Below are 21169 nucleotides of genomic sequence, written 5' to 3'. Positions count from 1 at the left end.
TCATACGGTTATGCCGAAGGCAAGCCAAAAATATTTTTTATGATATAGACAGTTGACTTTGTGTCTGGGCTATCTAATGGAAAAACTTCCGGAAGCAATCCCGGAAGAACGATTACAAGTGACGTGGTTTACTGGACGACAGCTGTTATTTGATCTTAATTTAACTAGGCAAGTCAGTTAAGAACAAATTCTTAATAACAACGACGATCTACCAGGGAACAGTGGGTTATGTGGCCATATTCTTATCTTGTCAGCTCGTTGATTCGATCCAGCAACCTTTCAGTTTCTGGGCCAACGTTCTAACCACTAGGCTACCTGCCGCCCCATTCATATATGTACTAGATACACTTGACCATTGTAGTGTTTAGTTCCTTTGCTCTAGGAGCCTATTGACGCAGTACTGACGTTTTTTTTTTTTTAAATATGAAAACCGCGTTCAAGTGCTAGTTGGAACCAGGAAAGTGAGAAATGTCGCAGCACGTGTATAACTAGAAACAGTTAACAAATCTGAAATAACCGAAATTCTAAGTTCCGACTGGCACATGAACGCGGCATAACCCTGTGGTACTACTGCAGTTTCTTTCTTACGTCATCCGTGGAGGATTTCCTCTAACGCGCCACCAATCCACTCAGTTTAAAATGCATCATAGTCAACAATTTGCTGCAACTTCGAAATGGTTTGTTTTGTTTGATTTAGGCTATTCGTTTTTTTTTCTATTTCTCAAAACGTCTTAACTTTCCAGTCAATCTGCAAATCTGTGGCCTATAAACATCAGATATATGCAATACAATCTAAATGATATCAAAAACAAAAGAGCTGCTTAAAAACAAGAATTGAAAACGCCTAAAAAATAACTACATTTGTAGCTACACATTTACAGGTGCTCTCTGCTTAGGCTGCTAATGAATGCTGTGGAAAAGTATTTGCCCCTTCCTGATTTCTTATTTTTTTGTACATTTGTCACACTTAAATGTTTCAGATCAACAAACAAATGTTAATATTACACAAAGATAACCCAAGTAAACTAATTGCAGTTTTTAAGTGATGATTTGATTTATTAAGGGAAAAAAGCTTATCGAACCTTCATGGCCCTATGTGACAAAGTAATTGCCACCTAAAGCTAATAAATTACTGGTTGTGGCACCCTCAGCAGCAACAACTGCAATCAAGAGTTTGCGATAACTGGCAATGAGTTTTTAACATCGCTGTGGAGGAATTTGGCCCACTCTTCTTTGCAGAATTGTTTTAATTCAGCCACATTGGAGGGTTTTCGAGCATGAACCGCCTTTTTAAGGTCACACCACAGCACTGTATACAATTGTGTGATGATGGTGTCTATTCCACAAATTACCACCTGCTAAATCTATGACATTAAAATGTCCTATTTACTCTTTTCCATCTGACTGCCTCATCAGCCCAGACAGGGAAGTTATACATTTGATCTCCATCATAAAAAGCATCTAGACATTATCTCACATTTCTTTTAGACTAACTCATTTGTTTCAATATTCAAATTTGATCTCCAATTGTCCCATAGTAATGAACATGTAAGGGTTGGGATACAAGAGGTAGGCAGCGTTTTTCAGCCAGTCGAAATCATGAATCAGCTGGCATACATTGTATGGATATATACTGTACAAATAAATGGCAATTGAAAAAAGGTAAAACGAAAAGAAGTGCAGCTAAACTCAGCAAAAAAAGAAACGTCCCTTTTTTAGGACCCTGTCTTTCAAAGATAATTTGTAAAAATCCAAATAACTTCACAGATCTTCATTGTAAAGGGTTTAAACACTGTTTTCCATGCTTGTTCAATGAACCATAAACAATTAATGAACATGCACCTGTAGAACGGTTGTTAAGACACTAACAGCTTACAGACGGTAGACAATTAAAGTCACAGTTATGAAAACGTAGGACCCTAAAGAGGCCTTTCTACTGACTCTGAAAAACTCATCTGCGTGAATGTGCCTTAGGCATTCAGATGTGCAGATGTGGCCAGGGCAATAAATTGCAATGTCCGTACTGTGAGACGCCTAAGACAGCGCTACAGGGAGACAGGACGGACAGCTGATCGTCCTCGCAGTGGCAGACCACGTGTAACAACACCGGCACAGGATCGGTACATCCGAACATCACACCTGCGGGACAGGTACAGGAAGGCAACAACAACTGCCCGAGTTACACCAAGGACGCACAATCCCTCCATCAGTAATCAGACTGTCTGCAATAGGCTGAGAGAGGCTGGACTGAGAGCTTGTAGGCAGCTCCTCACCAGACATCACCGGCAACAACGTCGCCTATGGGCACAAACCCACCGTCTCTGGACCAGACAGGACTAGCAAAAAGTGCTCTTCACTGACGAGTCGTGGTTTTGTCTCACCAGAGGTGATGGTCGGATTCGCGTTTATTGTCAAAGGAATGAGCGTTACACCGAGGCCTGTACTCTGGAGCAGGATCGATTTGGAGGTGGAGGGTCCGTCATGGTCTGGGGCAGTGTGTGACAACATCATCGGACTGAGCTTGTTGTCATTGCAGGCAATCTCAACGCTGTGTGTTACAGGGAAGACATCCTTCTCCCTCATGTGGTACCCTTTCTGCAGGCTCATCCTGACATGACCCTCCAGCATGACAGTGCCACCAGCCATACTGCTTGTTCTGTGCGTGATTTCCTGTAAGACAGTCAGTGTTCTGCCATGGCTAACGAAGAGCCCGGATCTCAATCCCATTGAGCACGTCTGGGACCTGTTGGATCAGAGGGTGAGGGCTTGGGCCATTTCTCAGAGAAATGTCTGGGAACTTGCAGATGCCTTGGTGGAAGAGTGGGTAACATTTCACAACAAGAACTGGCAAATCTGGTGCAGTCCATGAGGAGGAGATGCACTGCAGTACTTAATTCAGCTGTTGGCCACACCAGATACTGTTACTTTTGATTTTGACCCCCCCTTTGTTCAGGGACACATTCCATTTCTGTTAGTCACATGTCTGTGGAACTTGTTCAGTTTATGTCTCAGTTGTTGAATCTTGTTGTGCTCATACAAATATTTACACATTAAGTTTGCTGAAAATAAACGCAGTTCACAGTGAGAGGACGTTTCTTCTTTGGCTGAGTTTAGTTTGCAGTCTTTCCAGCAGTGGTGTGACGTATTTAAGTAAAAAATACTTTAAAGTACCACTTAAGTAGTTTTTTGGAGTATCTGTACTTTACTATACACATGTTTGACTACTTCTACTTCACCACATTCCTTAAGAAAATATTGTACTTTTTACTCCATACATTTCCCTTGACACCCAAAAGTACTCTTTACATTTTGAATGCTTAGCAGGACAGGAAAATAGTCAAATTCACACACTTATCAGCCAAACATCCCTGGTCATCCCTACTGCCTCTGTTCTGGTAGACTCACTAAAAGCACATGCTTCATTTGTAGATGATGTCAATGTTGGAGTGTGCTCGTTTACTGTGTGACTTTTACTTGAGTCATTTTCTATTCAGGTATCTTTACTTTTACTCAACTATGACAGTTGGGTACTTTTTCCACCACTGCTTTCCAGCATCAGTTCGAAGTTATTGTGTTAGCTGTGTTGTTGGCTAACTCCTCTGAACAAGTGTCTTAACGAGAGAGCACATTTTCGATTCCAGGCGAAATCGTAGCTTATTAGCTCATTGTTATGGATGTATCCAAATAAATGTCCCTTGAGAAGAGCTTAACAAATTCAGTTACTTTGCTGTTATTTGGACAACTAGCAAGTAAGGGATAAGAATGGTCAGTATGTCAATGGAGCATTTAGAATGAACGACTGGGTCGCGTCTATAGATACAGAACAAAAAGAACGAACAACAGGGTCACGTCTCTAGCAACCCTAGATTTGTGTCGGGACTATATATTGTGGAAGGATGAAATAGTACAAATACACTAATCAAAATAACATTTTTAATTAAAATATGTCGATCATTATTTGAATATGTTGGTAACCTTTTGTATAAAAGTGATAATACCCTTGAAGCCGGTGTTTGCTGGATATATTGGCACGGTTTGCCGGCCCTCGACTTCGTCTGGGGCCTAACAACACCCGTGCCAATATATCCAACAAACACCGGCTTCGAGGGCATTATCACTTGAGGATCGTACCTTTTTTTAGATTTTCGCCTAAAATGACATTTCCAAATCTAAATGCCTGTAGCTCAGGACCTGAAGCAAAGGATATGCATATTCTTGATACCATTTGAGAGGAAAGTTTGTGGAAATGTGAAATTAATGTAGGAGAATATAACATATTAGATCTGGTAAAAGATAATACAAACAAAAAACCTATTACATTTTTTTCATCATCTTTGAAATGCAAGAGGAAGGCCATAATATAATATTACAGTTTAGGCGTAATTTAGATTTTGGCCTCTAGATGGCAGCAGTGTGTGCAAAGTTTCAGATTGATCCAGTGATGCCTTGCAATACCGGACAATATTCTGTATCAAGTCTGCCCAAATGTGCCGAATTGGTCAATTGATACATTTTCAAGTACATTACTATAGAGAACATACAACATGATATGGTAATACAAAATGTAAGTTTACACACTCCCAGGAATGTCATACATGATGGATCATTAGCTTATACCCTAACTTTCACACATCTAGATGGCCGGGCAGGGTGGGTGTGGAGCCAGAGACAGCAGGGGTTAAAACTGTAGAACCCAGTTCCTACATTTGAATATAAAAATGGATTTCATCAAACAAAACTATGCTACATTTTATCTCTGGGACCCTCAGGATGACAAATCAGAACAAGATTACTGAATGTAAGTACATTATTTACCTTCACAGGTGACTGTATCAAACCAGTTTCTGTGATAAGTTTTTTGTTGTTGTGCACTCTCCTCAAACAAAAGCATGGCATTTTTTTACTGTAATAGCTACTGTAAAGTGGACAGTGCAGTTATATTAACAAGAATTTAAGCTTTCTGAACATATAAGACATATCTATGTCCTGGAAAGTCTGCTGTTACAACTGTCAGGATCAAAATAAATTATGAAAGGAGCAAAGCCCAGGTAAAACGTTAGAGGAAAACTGCCTCCGTCTTCTGAAAACCTAACCCTGGGATAGAGGTTTATTTTTCAGAGAGACAATTACACAAAATGCAATGCCAAAGACACACGAGAATTGCTTTCCCATATGTGTTAGCTGTTCCTGAGTGGTCTAGTCTCAGTCCTGCTTTAAAAAATCAGCAAGGTTTAAATATCGCTGTCCATCAATGACCCCCCTCAATGCCCTAAGAGTTGTGCAAAGTTGGTAAAATTTTTATGAAAATTATTCACAGCTGTAATGGCTGCCAAAGGTGCTTCCACCAAGTGTTAACTCAGGGGGATGGAGACTTATCCAATTATATATTTTTTCTTAATTTTGAAAATGTCTATAACTTTCTTTCCATTTGAAAATGTGTAGGTTGTGTAGAAGAAAATATAATTGAATCCCTTTTAGATTGGATTTTAAGGCAGCAAAATGTGAAATAAGTTCAAGGGGGTGGAGACTTTCTATTGGCACTGTAAACAATTCTCTACAAACTAATGTGTTATCATAGCTAAAAGGAATTTGTCTATGTCAACTAAAATATATATTATAAATATAATACAGTATATATGTTTTTCATTTATAGAATCGCACTCAAGTTTAAAAATGAAATCATTATTTTCTAAATTGAGGTACAGACATGACATGCATTTCAGACAGTATTGGCAGTATTTTACAACCAGCAGTAGTCCTACTTTGACCCTTCAGAAACAGAATTGCAGAGCCCTGGGTACATACTCATAAAGCGTCTCAGTGAAAGAGTGCTGATCTATGATCCATTTAGCTTTTCAGATCATAATGAATACGATTCCATGGACATGGGGGACCTGATCCTTGATTAGCACTCATACTCCATGAATGTGGGCCATGGACTGTAAGAAGGACACCCAACAGCAGTCTTTGAGAGAATTGATCAATGAACACCATTTAAAGTGACATCATTGTTCAAAGTCTAGTGATTCTTGAATGAAATAAATGGACTCAACCAGGAATCTTCTTTATGCACAAACAAAGGGGAGGACTTTATTGGTCAATCTGTTGCATGTAAAGCAAAACTTCACTCAAAGTTCATGGTGCTTATTTTGAAAAGCAGTGCAATGGTGCTAGAACGGTAGAACCATGATGTCATGTTGGTCATCAGAGCAGAGTATGTCAGCCAACAGAACAGGTCTGCGTCCGAAACGGCACCCCAGTGTTCCCGACATACTGTAGTGTACTACTTTAACCAGACCCTGGTCAAAAATAGAGCACTATGTAGGGAACAGGGTGCCATTTCAGATACAGAGCCCATGATTAGTCAGGCAGCAGTCAACAGACAGAACACAAGCCCATATGTACAGGAAATATATAATTTATATATGTATTCGTATGTACATTCAAACCATTTCAATAAATAACAGAGATACATTAAAATAAATGTATAAAACAAACAAACAATATGGAAGATGCAGTCCATTTTTTTGTAATACTTTCCATGACAGAGGACTTAGGAACTGGTAAAATGGATGATGTTTTCTTTTGGGAGGTAACGTTACCTAGTGAGCAAAATTGGTCGAAAGACATCTTTTTTTGCTCAAAGGGTTTAACATGAAGGCATCATTTATAATGGACTAGAGGGGGTCAATTGCAAAAGTAAACACTAGAAGATATCACATTTTTGGCTTAAATCATCACTAACTTGTCTTAATGTCTTAACTCCAACACCTCTCTCTCACTCAAAGCGTATCTTCTCGAACTAAACTTTGTAATCGAGTGCAAATTATATTTAGTTTCAGTGACCTCTGTCAGATGAGGAACAGAAAAAAATTGCTCTGGTGTGGAATACGCATGAAATAATCATAGGGCTCTATTCAATCTGTAAAGCTGAAGCGTTACAGATTCCGCTACAGAAATGTGTAGGCAATTTCCGATTGAGTCGACACATGCAGCCTCTGATAAAGCGGGAACATTGCCTTTAAATTTCAATCATGCTGAAAAGCTGAACTTCCGTGATGCGGATTGAATAGACCCCCTAATCTTACATCTACCTAGATGTATATATTTCCTCAATTCCCTTGACTAACCGGTGCCCCCCGCACATTGATACTGTACCGGTACCCCCTGTACATAGCCTCGCTATTGTTATTCTACTGCTGCTCTTTAATGATGTTACATTTATTTCTTATTTTTCTTAAAACTGCATTGTTGTTTAAGGGCTTGTAAGTAAGCATTTCACTGTAAGATCTATACCGGTCGTATTGGGCGCATGTGACAAATACAATTAGATTTGAACCGACATTTGTGAACATAATTCATTTTTTGGGAATGACGTTTGATTTGTACGATCAACTCTACAGTTCATATCCCTTGTCGGACGCTTAGGTTTACTTTTTGGCATGGAAAATAATGTTGATCATACAATTTCCCCAATCAATGTACCTTTAAATCTGTGCCTTTAAATCAGTTATAAAGCAATGAATGAAAATAACAAACATCTATCATAACAAAACGTTTTAAAATGTTAAAATAGAGTAGCTGATTCGGTTCTGGGTGCGGAGATTAACAAGTCCTCAATAAGCCATTTTAAATAGTACCATAACTGACCATTGTAAATAGTAACTAAGTGTTACAGTGTTCCCAGGTTAATATCGGCCAATTGTCAAAAAGCCATTCTCTCATTCCTATCATGCAGCTATTCAGCAGAAAAACGGCCTGATGCAATAAGTATAGTCCAGCATATTATACAGTAGTCCCTCTATGTGTTCACTTTTCGTCGATGAACCGGCAGAGAGATCTGAGACCAGGCTAGTAGAGTTACAACCCAAGGCAGTGGTCAAGTGTTCAAGGTCCGCTCACCTTGGGATTGAGTTTCAAGGACCACATTTCAACCCTCTTGACTTGGGCTTCATCCCAAATGGCAGTTATGACGCAAACTTAGACACAGTAGACAGCTACATTGGTGCCATTGCACAGTGTCAACATGAGTAAACGGCACCAAAACATAATTCAAATCACAAGTAAAACACACAAAAAACTAAAAACAAAAGTGGTTGAAATAGTGATCGGAAAATTGGAAAATTACTACCCCCCCAATCCAACCTCGTCAGTCCCTTCTCTCAGTGCATTGTCAATATGTTCCTTCTTCGGCCCTATCGCACAAATTCCTCAATGCATAAAGGGAGTACCACAGTTGCCAGTGCAATCTATTTCAAATTCCCCCCATACGGTCGAACACACTGCAACAACTTACTCTGTCTAAATCCTTCATAATCCTGCTTTAGATCATCTAGGAATCCCTTACATCCGCAGACTCTAGAACGCCTGTAGGTTCTAAAATGTGGTTGCCCCGTTTAGCCTGCAGGAGATCCAATTCCACAACAGCCTTCCCTAACATAACAGAACCATGGCGATGATAGCAGTGTTCCTGATCATTATATCATGTTGATGGGGTTTCTGAGACATTAAACACCTCCCCAGGCATGGTAAAGCTCTGGTAAACTGCACAGACCCACCCAGTCGTGTACTGAAGACTGCCTGCCAGCATTACTCAACTTGGGTGGGTGACTGGGACAGCACAGCTGCATCATTGTCCCATTTGAGTCTACTACTCCCCCCCCCCCCTTCTCTCTCTCCCTCTATTAATCTCGGCAACATTCCGTCTCTCTTTCTCTCCTCTTGATTGAAGTGGGGAGTGAGTACAACAGATGGCAGGAGTAATAATAATGTGCTACCAATACTAAGTCACAATATATAAAAATCAACATTAATAAATAAATAAATGCTTTGAATGAGAGCAATATAAAAACCTAAAATGACATCTACTCGTCTACTATTATAAACTTGTCACATTTTGGGGTAAACCCCCTTCCTCTCCTCCCACGTTAGTTTTCTAACAGGAGAAAAGGGAGCGAGAGAGAATTTCAGAGTGGAGAGAAGGCAGAATGAAGCAATTACCAGAGGCGCCGGTGCGATCCAGAGTGGGTCATCTTGATGGACAAATAATACAGTACCAGGATCACAAGTTGAAATACTGGTATTGTCTTCATCCCTCTTTTTGCAATCACCAAAATCAACTGGTCACCAAATAATAATTTACTACATAATTTCCATACATTATGATATATTCATTTGTATCCTTCCCTAATCTAGAACAGCAGTTGCATTTCTCTTTCAAGAGAAGAATACATTATCTATCCCTTTAACTCAGTCAAACTCAGCTCATGCTTAGTCTATTCTTCACTGCCTCCCTGTATCACTATTGCTCTTCAATGTGTTCTCTCACCCGATCATCCTTTTCAATCCATTCATTTTTCCCCATTCAGTTTGAAATCTGTGTGTACAGACACGTAATATTTAAATACTTGCCAAGTCTTTCTCCTGTCTATACTTCTATCTCTCTCCCTTATTCATTTCTTTACCCTCTCCTCTGCCTCTCTCTTCTTCCAGAGGTCCATGTAACTAAAGGAGCAATAGAAGGAGGGAGGGAGAGTGGTAGAGGATGAGAAGCAATCTCTCTCCTAGGTTATAGTGTCATTGCAATACAGTACAATAGATTCCCTTGACAGACCTCAGTCTTCCCGGCCTGGTCTGGCTGGCCCCGTCCCCACAGTGATCCTTCTTCCTCTCCATCTTTCCCTCCCTCTTTCTTTTCTTTCTCAGTGTGTGTCGGTCTCTCTGTCTGCCTTGTGGGGGACGGGACTGTAGCCGTTGGCCGGGGGAGGTAATGGGGCTCCCTGGCCGGGGCAGCATCCCCTATCAGGCTTGTTGAGGGTGGCCGGGGGTCGGGAGCGTGAGGCCCCGGTGAAGAGGCGGAAGGCACCCCTGCAGATGAGCGTGAACCAGTAGAGCTGTGGGGCCATCAGGCAGAAGGCCCCCACGTTGCACTGCCAGGGAGCCACAAGGGGCACTGTGTAGAGGGGGATGGAGGCATACCTGCAACACGAGGAGGAGGATGTGAGGCGTAGGGGGGAAATGAGGGTTAATGTTTGCTTAATGTTGCTAGCTAACAAGCTTACCCAGATTTTTTAAACTTACTTAGAGCAAACTTGTTCATTTGAACAAGTTCTAAAACAAGACACCTCGTCTCAAGCTAACTATTCTCAAGGATTTTGGTTTATGGCTAATGACTTTAAACTGAACAATCTGATTTAATACAAACAATCAAGGAAGAATGCTTCCCTTATGGAAAAAAAACTAATATTTCACATTGTGATCACGTCCTTCTATGTTAAGTTGTGATAACATGCAACTACACATGATAAAACACATTTTGACATGTGAAATGTTTGGATCAATTCACATGAGATCATGATTTCACATGTGCTGACATGTTGCCACGTGTAGTTTCATATTTGTATCCCCATGTGTCACATTTATTTCACAAGATCATGTTTTCAAGTGCCCACATGTTGTAAAATACGTAGTTTCATGTTATCACATGTTCCTTTACATGTGGTCACATATCACATTAACTTCACATAAGATCACGTGAAATTCAAGTTGTTTTTCCGTAAGGGATCATGTTAAGGTGTTTATAAGGCATTTGTTTTACCAGTCGTCACGACGTCATGTGATGGTCCCAGATTGTCCCAAACCATCACGGATCCCTCCGGAACTTTCATTACGCACACCTGGCCCCTATTCCCTCTGATTGTATTTATATATGTGAGCCCTTTGGTTCCATTGGGCAGTCGATTATTGTTACAATGTCCGTTGGTGCGTGTGAGTACCTCTGCTGTGTGTTTTGGGCTTTCGTGTCCTTGTGGATTGCGCAGATGATTACTGGTCTCGTCCCATGTGTTAATCATTGTGCGAGTGTGTAATTTATTCTAGGTACTCCTCGCTCTTTTGTTTTGGGTTTTTACCCTGTGTTTTGTCACGTGTTTGTTTGGTCTTCGTCCCTGTGCCTTTACACGGCACGCAGTAATTTGGGCTTAATAAAAACCCTTATTACGCAATCCTGCGCCTGTCTCCCGAATCTCTTCATACCAACGTGACAGAATAATCTACCATTAAGGGAGACAGTGGGAATGGTCCGTCCGCCGCAACTTCGGCAGTGGCAAAAGGCCCATCTGTAATTTGTGATTAATAAAAAACCCTACTGCGCATTCCTGCGTCTGTCTCTCGATCCTTCATGCCAACATCTCTGCACTTAGCTAGAGTGCCATCTGCACTGCTATTTTAGTTATCATTTAATCTGGCTATTCTCTCATCATTGATTTAATTTACTTATATCAGTAATTTGAGGATTTTCTGTATAGTTGTCGAATATTATTCAGTTTTTATGTTATTCCTGAATAACAATGATAAATAATAGCTTTTCTTTAGTTTATCTTTTAGCAAATCTGAGATTCACTTTGATGTCCCAAGTGTAGAAATACAGGTGAAATCAGTTATTGACACCGACGTAGCAGAAAGACCAGAATGTTGTGAACCAAGAGGTTGTGAGTTCAAATCCCAGGTTAGGACACGTTGAATAATAATTACTGTATCAATAAACATACACAATGTAGTCCTGTACACCGGGTGTACAAAACAGAAGGAACACCTGCTCTTTCCATGACAGACTGACCAGGGGGAATCCAGGTGAAAGCTATGATCTCTTATTGATGTCACTTGTTAAATCCACTTCACTTACTGTAGATGCAGGGGAGGAGACAGGTTAAAGAAGGATTTTTAAGCCTTGAGACAATTGAGACATAGAACTGGCCCGTCCGACGCCACTGTGTGTGTCTGCCATTCAGAGGGTGAACGGGCAAGAAAAAGATTTAAGTGCCTTTGAACGAGGTATGATATTAGGTACCAAGTACACTGGTTTGAGTGTGTCAAAAAATGCAATGCTGCTGGATTTTTCACGCATAACATTTTTCCGTGTGTATCAAGAATGATCCACCACCCAAAGGACATCCAGCCAACTTGACAACAGTGGGAAGCATTGGAGTCAACATGGAGCAGCATCCCTGTAGAACGCTTGACACCTTGTAGAGTCCGTGCCCCAACAAATTTAGTCTGTTCTGAGGACAAAAAGGGGGGCAACTTAATATTAGGAAGGTGTTCCTAATATGTTGAACACCGAGTATGTCAAAGTGTCAAATTTGTAAGTTGTAAACACTATGTTACAAGCACTGTGTGAAATATAACGAATCATGTCCCAAAAACACATGTTTTTACATGTTTTCATGTGTGATTTTCCACATGTGAAATCAAGGTTGATAGAACTAGGTAACAAAACAAAATGGTGACATGGTGCTTAGTGACTAGATAGCTACATACAAGCAAGCAAGCTATTTTCAATCAGACAATGAGAAAGATATCGCTTATATATATATATGAATGATATTATCTGCTAGCTAAGTAGCTAGGCCAGAAGCCTACAAACTTAAACTTGTAACCTACCATCGTAGATCTTAAGAACGCGAGATAAAAAAACAATTTGCATAGATGAAGTTGGGGACAGACAGACAAGCGCACAGACAGAAAGACACAGCTAGACAGAGACAGACAGACAGGCAGAAAGAGAGACAGAGACAGGCAGACAGTGGTCAGTATGTTACCTGCTGTAGGCGTAGTAGAGGTAGGGGAAGAGCAGAACTCGACAGACGAAGAAAGTGACCAGCATGAGAGCGCCATTCACTTTATGAAGAAGAGTGTGCTGCTTCTTGTACTGAGGGGGACAAAGAGAGATAGAGAGAGGGCAGGAGCCAGGGGAAGGGGGAAAACGAGAGCAGGGTGAAGGACCCGAGAAAGAGAGCTTGGGTAAATGTTAACCCAAAAATCACAGGAGACAAGAATGTTAACATGAACGCTAGTAAGTGAGCACTTCAGAATCAGAAAGACTTGAGTTCTTAGACTGCTGCACGGAGAGAGAGAGAGAAAGCAGGTGGAGAGAGAGAGAGAGAGAGAGAGAGAGAAAGCAGGTGGAGAGAGAGAGAGAGAGAAAGCAGGTGGGAGAGAGAGAGAGAAAGCAGGTGGAGAGAGAGAGAGAAAGCAGGTGGAGAGAGAGAGAAAGCAGGTGGAGAGAGAGAGAGAGAAAGCAGGTGGAGAGAGAGAGAGAGAAAGCAGGTGGAGAGAGAGAGAGAGAAAAGCAGGTGGAGAGAGAGAGAGAGAGAAAGCAGGTGGAGAGAGAGAGAGAGAGAAAGCAGGTGGAGAGAGAGAGAGAGAAAAGCAGGTGGAGAGAGAGAGAGAGAAAGCAGGTGGAGAGAGAGAGAGAGAAAGCAGGTGGAGAGAGAGAGAGAGAAAGCAGGTGGAGAGAGAGAGAGAGAAAAGCAGGTGGAGAGAGAGAGAGAGAAAGCAGGTGGAGAGAGAGAGAGAGAAAGCAGGTGGAGAGAGAGAGAGAGAAAGCAGGTGGAGAGAGAGAGAGAGAAAGCAGGTGGAGAGAGAGAGAGAAAGCAGGTGGAGAGAGGAGTGAGTATTACCAGTATGAGGATTTTCCCTAGGCAGACGGACGGAGTGCTGAGTTCAGCCATAAACATGACACCCTGGAAGTAATCGCCCTTTCCCTGCCTCCAGAACTAAGAGAGAGAGGAGAGAGAGATGAGATGGAGGGCCATGATATGGCTGATAAAGTATATAGACAGACCATTGAAAGAAAAGCTCACAAACAAGCACACCTCATCTCCCCTTAAAAGCACATGTCCATAGAAGGGATGTTAACATTGGCTGCCAGTAGCAACAGGAGGCAGAAGGGAGTTGGAGCAGGAGAGTCTAGTCTGCAGATGGCAGCCGGTTAGGAACAATTTTAGGGATCAGAAACCAAATCACCATCAGATCATCTCTATCTGACAAGACTTAAAGGGTTAGTGCGTGTGTGTGTACATGTTTATCATTTGCTCACCCTTTAGACATAAGACAGACCGTGGCACGGTAGACTAATAAAATAGTTCGCTAGAGCCACACTAGTTACAGCGATAGTTACCACGGAGACGGGGAAGCAGATGGTCACCATGACGACGTGGTGCAGCACCATGAGGAACTCTCTGCGCAGGTAGCTGGCCACTTCCGAGCCCATTGGCTTTGGCCTGCCGCCCTCCTCCTCGTGCCCTTTAACCTGCAGCTTGTGCCAGTAGCACAGGAACATGGCGTAGATGTCGTACACAAAGTAGGGCACCGCAAACAGGATGTAGGTACTGGTAAGCCAGTGTCTGGAGAGGTGTGGCGGGGGGGGGACAGAAAGTGAGAAAGGAGAGAGCGAGAGAGAGAAAGAGAAGGTGTAATAGTTTAAGTTCTATGTAACAATGTGTGCCAACCTGTACACTGTAGCTGCCTATGTGACTACCTATTGCCTGTTTCAGTGCGATGCATCCTGTATGTGAGGCTCTAGCCTAGACGTCAGGGGGTTAAGTGACTGGCCAGGATGCACTGCTCTGGGGCATGTGCGTGATTTGGACAGGTACGTGATTTGGTATTCAAATGAGCCGGCACTCACGCGAGCGCATCCCTACTTTGACTGGCAAATGAGGGCAAGGGAGAGGGAGGTGACTGGCAGTATCTCTCCCCCCCCTCTCCTTTTTTCCTCTCCCTTTTTCTCCCCCACCTCCTAATTGATGGAAAGACGAGGGGGAAGAGGTGCAGCTGTGTCACATTGCGAGTTATCTTTGGACACCAGTGTCTGACTCACAGCATCTCACTAGTCTAAAGTATCTTCCATTCTTCCTCTCCTCCTCTCTTCCTTCAACCAAAAACAAACCTTCCACTTTCAGTGTGTATTTTATATAGTTTTATGTAGTCCACTGTTAACAAAGTTGCAGTTGTAAAACCAGTGGAGACATGTTTGAGTAGCTGCTCCTACAGTTCCACAGCAGAATGCTGCAGTCTAGGTTTCTGGCTTCTGTGTGACTGACTGCATTACAGATACTAAAATAGTGCTGCTGGCTTTGGGACAAATAGAGGTTAATTGGGTTGAAATACTAATTAGGTTAACACGGACAAGGTGAGCAGGGAGAGAATGACAGATTATTACGCACACACTTGAATACTTTATTTGGATCGAAAGTTAAACATACACAGCAAATTGGCCAGTGTTAACTTGTGTTGATTTTTCAATCTCACATTTCTAGTGTTGATTCAGGAGTTAATTTCACTCTTACAGAGTTAATTTAACACTCAGTGGTGTAAAATAGCCCCAATGTGGGGGTTAATAACAAGTGTTGAGTGTGAGAGTGTGATTGTGTCAGTTTTACTCTGTGGAGAGTAAAACATTCCCATCAAAACCACACCCATCATTATCAGATTTCCCAGCATGCTCTACTACCAGGTAAACATTTTTAGGATTGGTTTTTAATATCTGTATTTTTGCATCTACATTGACTGATTAATCTCATGCTACACAAAGATAAATAACATACATTCTTCTAAACTAATCCAATTAGATTTATTGCACCATTTACTGAAATGGTTGTTCCAGTTGAAAATGGTTTAGGTCACGAAAGAAACTCTGGGGTGTGGGACAAAATGTGCGCTTGGTTCATAGAACAGGGGTTACGTGAGTGACCTCCGGTAGCCACTAAATGTGGCTGTAAGTTTCCATTTTCTTCCAAGAAATGTTGCTCTAACTTCTAAATATTAGAAGCCACAAAATATTAATGAAAACATTAAGACTTTCATAAACACACATGTCTTCTGTTTCCCTCAGAACAGAGTGGACAGGACCAGGCAGTAAATCAGAAAAAAAACATGACATGATCAGTTGTGGTTCTTTTCTACACAGAAAAACATACACAATTATTGCCTGTTGTTTTCCTAAATCCTGAATTTCCCAAATCCTTTCTGATGTATTTCAAACCATACTTCTGACTGAAATAGTATTACAAATCAGTCTAAAACAATGTTTGACATGCTGTCATAGCACCAATTAAAAAAGTAAAAACATTGTTCGTTGATTACGTCACTTTTTTACATGGTGGGGTTACGAAACATTTTTTATAACAAAATGGGGTCACGGACCAAAAAAGTTTGGGAACCCCTGCTTTAGGTGGTCTACTTACAATGTTACTAACCCTAACAGTCATTCTGAATGCAGATGTGGGTGAATAAAAATTCCAACTGTTGGATGTCCTAACTGGCTGAATTCCAATAAGAATCCTACATCACTTTGCAAGCCAGCAGAATGTGACTTGCGGGCCTGATGTGGCCTGTAAACTAGGAGGTTTCTAACACCACTGTGGTAGGGTAAAATTTGGCCATCAAACTAAGGCCTTATGATATATTAAATGTATTGCCCTAAAAGAGATTAATTTTAATGATAACATTTGTCTACAGTAAGGAAGTCATTTGGTGAAGTCCACAGGGCTTCATGAACAAATTCAACAACCATGTCTCTGTCACCAACAAATACAGTCATGGGTGGTAACTCTACAATTTACTCGAAAAAGCAAGACACACTGGGAAATTATATTGGAGGAGTGGCTTAGTGGGGGTGTGGCTTTCAATTAGTTGTTTTTGACAAGTTAATTCATACCATATAAAATAAAAAAATCATGATGGAAATAGGTAGTTTAGGTAAAATGTTATAAATGCCAACAGATCATTTGTTCGTTGGACATGGTGTGATTTCTTTGTGTTGGTAAAATTAATTGTGAGAGAAATAGTGGTGGAAACGCCTTTATTCGCAAATATTTATATAATAACCTTCATAGCATAGTAAACTTCGAGTCACGAGATGATATGGTGTGCGGTCCTCCCACTATGACTCGGGGAAACCATGCAGTTAATTAAGCTTCAGATTAAATAAATTAATGATTAATTTCACAGGGTGGTGAAAGTGCATGGTGATTTTGATGCTCCTTTCCAATAAATATCCTGGGTCTTATTCTGGTGACATGACACCGTTTGACAAATAAAAATACTTATTATACTTATTATCAATAATAATCTCATCATGTAGACTAGCCTACCCACACTGTATCCACAAGCTGTTGGCTAGAGGGCACATGCCAAGACCAGAGTAGTTTGTGACAAAACTATCCTTGAGGGGCATGTGCTCAAACAAAAAAACATTTGTAACTGCGGTTAATGACTTGTTGAGCAATTATGACTGATTATTTAGTTGCATAAAAGCAATAGATGGCCATGTCTTAATGGCTAATTACATTTCACATATTTAACGACGACTTGCGGGCAGTGGGTCCAGAACAACAATGACAAAAACTGTATACCCATAAAAAAAGGGCACTTTAGAGGCTGGAAGAACAGAGGCATGTGCTCTGCACATATAGAGCCTATCTGTGCAGGTGCCTGCAAACACACACACCGGGAACGCAAAACTTTACAGCACCTACTACTGCATTATCATTACTCTGTACTTACTGATCCTCGATGACGTCCTCACAGGAGGATGCAATGATGTAGCCAGCTAAGGAAGCCATGCTGGCTTGGAAGGATGACACCAGCCTAGTGGGGAGAGAGAGGGCAGAGAGTGGGGTTTCAATTGACATATTTATACCCATAACTCCATAGAAAAAAAGCATTGACATTCAACAATGTAAACCATAGCAGAATAGTATAAAATGTCAAGCAAAGCAGAATAGCATAAGATAAATGTACGATAGGTCTGCATAGTCCTCACATTGACTCATCTGACTTGTGTGTGTGTGTGTGTCTGACTTGTAAGCGTGTGTGTGTGTACCTGGCAGACACGATGGTGGCATCTCCCTCGCTCAGAGCCAGGCCTGGGGTGTGTTTCAGGCATCTCTTAGACAGCAGGAACAGACCCGGGAAGAAGATGGAGCCAGCAGCCAGGATGCTCAGCATGGTCCCTGAGTGTGTGTGTCAATGAATGTGTGTGTGTGTCTCAACAGGTACTTCACCACTGCCCTCAAACCACTTGACAAGTGGGAAAGGTTGAATGACTGATCTATGCAGGGTACTCTCAAAGCTATGGTAGCAGTTTCCGATTATCATTTGCTGCTGGATGTTTGAAGGTATTGATAGGTATATCATTAGAATGCGTGGCAGCGTGTAAGTACTGTCAATAGAACACTAGTACGGAATTTTAGTAATGTTATCCTAGTTATGTTATGCTAGTAGTAACGCTATGCTAGTGTTATGCTAATGCAGTATGTAGTCAAATGCTGTATTTGTTATTAGTAGGCTAGTTTTGGGGCTATTTTGGGGAATGAAAATGGACTTGCTAGTGGTTACGTTCAATGTTAATGAAATAGATCAGGAAATCATCAGGAAAGAGAGGGCTACGATAAAGCTGTGGTTGGTATGTTTGTTAACTCCCCACACCTCCCTCCCAACCCCCTGCTCATAACCAGCAGAGGCCTGGTGGCTTCTGGGTCTACACAAAAAGACAGACAGAGAGACAACAAACAGAAGATGGGGGGACAAAGAGAAGAAAAAATATCAAATCTATTTCACACACCTTGATTAAGAGTTCAGTAAATGTACAATAAAATAGTTATATGCACACAAAACTGTTCAACTGTCATCATATAGTTTCAACGAATGTCACATTTATTCAGTGTCATCATGCAGCCTTTTAAAACATGATCAAAATCGTATCCACTCAAGCAATTACCTTGTGTGTAGACAGCCCCTACACTAAACTCTAATCTCACAAATGCTGACAAATCCATTGACTACACGTAGGCGTCATGTATCGCTGGCTGTACCACTTGTGCTACATGACTCCGGTGGGGAATGAATTAATTTGAGGTTTTCCACTGTCATTGCTCTCTAGGTAAATGCATGTACTTAGTGGGACCGGAGAGACAGGATGAATAGGTGGAGAGAGAAAGGTGGCTGAAAATAGATTTAGAAAGGGATTAGAAAAGCAGGAGATTTAGACAGAGTACAGCTGGGAGAGAGGGAATTAGTGAGACAGAGAGACAGAGGAGAGAGAGAGGGGGGAGATGGGGTGACAGTTGACAAAGAGGAGTACCTACAGTACAGATGGGATATGATGAGGGGTATGAGGGGTGGGGTGGAGGAGGGTGTTGTTGGGGCGGGGCCTATTGTTCCATCCTAGGCTATGTTGGACAATAGCGGTTAGGTGATGCGCCATCACAATAAAACAACAGGTTCATCCCATAACCAACAAACACATGCATGTGGTTTTGATTGACGGGATAAAGGCCTATCTGGACATAATATAAATACTTCCAGATGTATCTTGGCTAGCTGATTTTTTTGGTCAGCACAGCAGTACATAGGCTACACCTCCGGACTGTAGGCTATCAGCAATTTTCAGGGTGGGATAATAATAATAATTTTAAAAAAATAGTCCCCTCCATAACCCCGTCACCCTATGATGCCAAGCATATCTTGACGTTGCTATATCGCTAACTTGGTAGAAAACACAGGCTCATTTCACTCAAAACCTAGCTGGCAAGCCCGTGCAACAACGTGGCTCAGACTCAATTATCAAAATACGCAATGCGAGTAAGTAACCTAAGTAAACACGGTCCTCCTCTATTACAAAAATAAACGGGACAAGTCTGTTGCACTAAATAGCAGTTATCAGGACCCATTAAGTCAACTCAACACATTATTTTGAAAATGGCAGACTTGTGCCTGTCTTGGAACGGCTCCAAATCTGCATGAGCTAACCTTTGTCATATGTTTGACTGCTAGCCACTGTTGTCTACTGTAATCCAGTGTAGACTACAAACTGGACAAATCAATGTAACTATGAGTGTGACTGCGAGCTCGTTTATATTTGCATTCAATACATTTGTACCTGGAGCCGTTTCATGCACAAGAGTGATTGAAGCTTGTAACAGGTTGTGTGTGCACGCGGTTTGCCTAGTATGAACACACGCAAGGGATACATTGTCTAGCCTGCTTTCAGTTTTTACAGACAATGCATGCATGCTTGCTAAGGGTGACAGATTATTCAGGCCTGTATAAACTAAAGCGTGACTGTTTGCGACAGACATTTATTACAGACATATTGAGTTTCTTGCCTAACCTCGGAGCAGGATGGTGAGAACGAAGAAGAGTTGGGTGTTGGGGTAATAAAGGGAGAGTAAAAAAAAAAAAGAGATGGATAGGCTAAATTTACATTTGGGTGGTGCGGCGTCCCGTTCTGCGGCCCGGTCGGTCGGATCAAGGGGAGATCAGTGTGTTTGGTCCTGGTTGTAGCCCACACGTCGAGAATTGTTCCACATTATTATTGTGTTTTGTTGCCTTATTCCGTGTTCTGGATATCTGCAAGAAATCAGAACGTGCGTCAAGCAAGACAAATTGATGTGTGTGTTCTCCCCGCTTCTGCCTTGTGGTTCCCGTCTTGGTCCGAATCAGGATGACTCCTTCTCCGACGTGTTTGCCTTCGGATCGTTGCTTCAGTAATTGTATTTCTGAGCGGCAAAATGATTCTGAAGTCGATGGCTCTCTCGAGTGTTTTGATTTATATTGCGAGGGCACAGCTCTTCTCCCGTTTGGCCGCCGTACTAGCCTACTGACATGTGAACAGTTATGCCATATCGACCGACCTTATTGCTTGCCCGACACATTCACTGTGAAGTCTTCAGCTGTTTATTATTTGATGACCTGTCGCACTGGATCCGTGGACGTAGAACTAATTTCAGCAAACATTAATCTAGAAAAAAAATCCTAGTGTATGCATGATGCAGTCCCGCTGTGGATAAAGTGTAGCCATTAAGCCGGTTACATAGCCAGTTCGCTGTCACCGCCCCCTTGCTCCCGGGTATGGTAAGCTATGACTCCTAGGACTCGCCGTGCTGTGACAGCCTACTGCTGGTCCCTGGATAAAGTTTTTTTTTTTTCCCAAGGGCAACGGACTTTAATAGCCTACCAGAAGTAATTTTCAGATAAAGCTGGCTAGGAAAAAACTCCTTCGTTTGACAAGACATCAAACTGCAAGATGACAAAACCGTTGGTTGAATTATTAGACTATTTTGAGAATGAACGCATCTATGCTCAAATAAAGTCAGATAAGATTGTAAAAGTTCCACAAACAGTGGGGTCCGCTAAACTACCCAGCCTAACAGTGGTTAATTAGGTCTGTAGACCTACAGCTCTAAACACTTTGGATCTTGGAAATTAAGATGTTTAGCACATGGATAGAACATATAGAAGCAATCTAATGTGCACAACCTCTGCAGGCAACCTGATACCCAATGTATCACATTATTGTACAGGTTAACACTTTACTCTAAGA

General features: G+C 41.6%; 1 protein-coding gene across 1 annotated transcript; it reads right to left on the bottom strand.

Moving 5' to 3' along the window:
- Window positions 1–7237: 7237 nt before the first annotated feature.
- Window positions 7238–20742, bottom strand: LOC112251321 (ceramide synthase). Its single transcript, XM_024422252.2, has 7 exons — window positions 20051–20742; window positions 17669–18325; window positions 17350–17433; window positions 13961–14186; window positions 13461–13556; window positions 12600–12709; window positions 7238–9978 (listed from the first exon to the last, which is right to left on the bottom strand). Exons 2-7 carry the CDS (start codon window positions 17791–17793, stop codon window positions 9702–9704), a joined length of 918 nt encoding a protein of 305 aa, XP_024278020.1. The 5' UTR covers window positions 17794–18325; window positions 20051–20742; the 3' UTR covers window positions 7238–9701.
- Window positions 20743–21169: the final 427 nt, after the last annotated feature.

Source organism: Oncorhynchus tshawytscha, linkage group LG01, assembly GCF_018296145.1.
Source record: "Oncorhynchus tshawytscha isolate Ot180627B linkage group LG01, Otsh_v2.0, whole genome shotgun sequence".
In the NCBI taxonomy this organism is placed as follows: domain Eukaryota; kingdom Metazoa; phylum Chordata; class Actinopteri; order Salmoniformes; family Salmonidae; genus Oncorhynchus; species Oncorhynchus tshawytscha.
This window is presented reverse-complemented; position numbering and strand designations above follow the sequence as displayed.

Excerpts from the sequence above, each read along its gene's own strand:
- LOC112251321 (XM_024422252.2), bottom strand. The coding sequence starts at position 17,793 with ATGCTGAGCATCCTGGCTGCTGGCTCCATCTTCTTCCCGGGTCTGTTC. Across the intron at positions 17,434-17,668 it reads GCCACCATCGTGTCTGCCAG|GCTGGTGTCATCCTTCCAAG; the intron begins GTACACACACAC and ends TCTCCCCACTAG. Across the intron at positions 12,710-13,460 it reads TAGGGAAAATCCTCATACTG|TACAAGAAGCAGCACACTCT; the intron begins GTAATACTCACT and ends TGTCCCCCTCAG.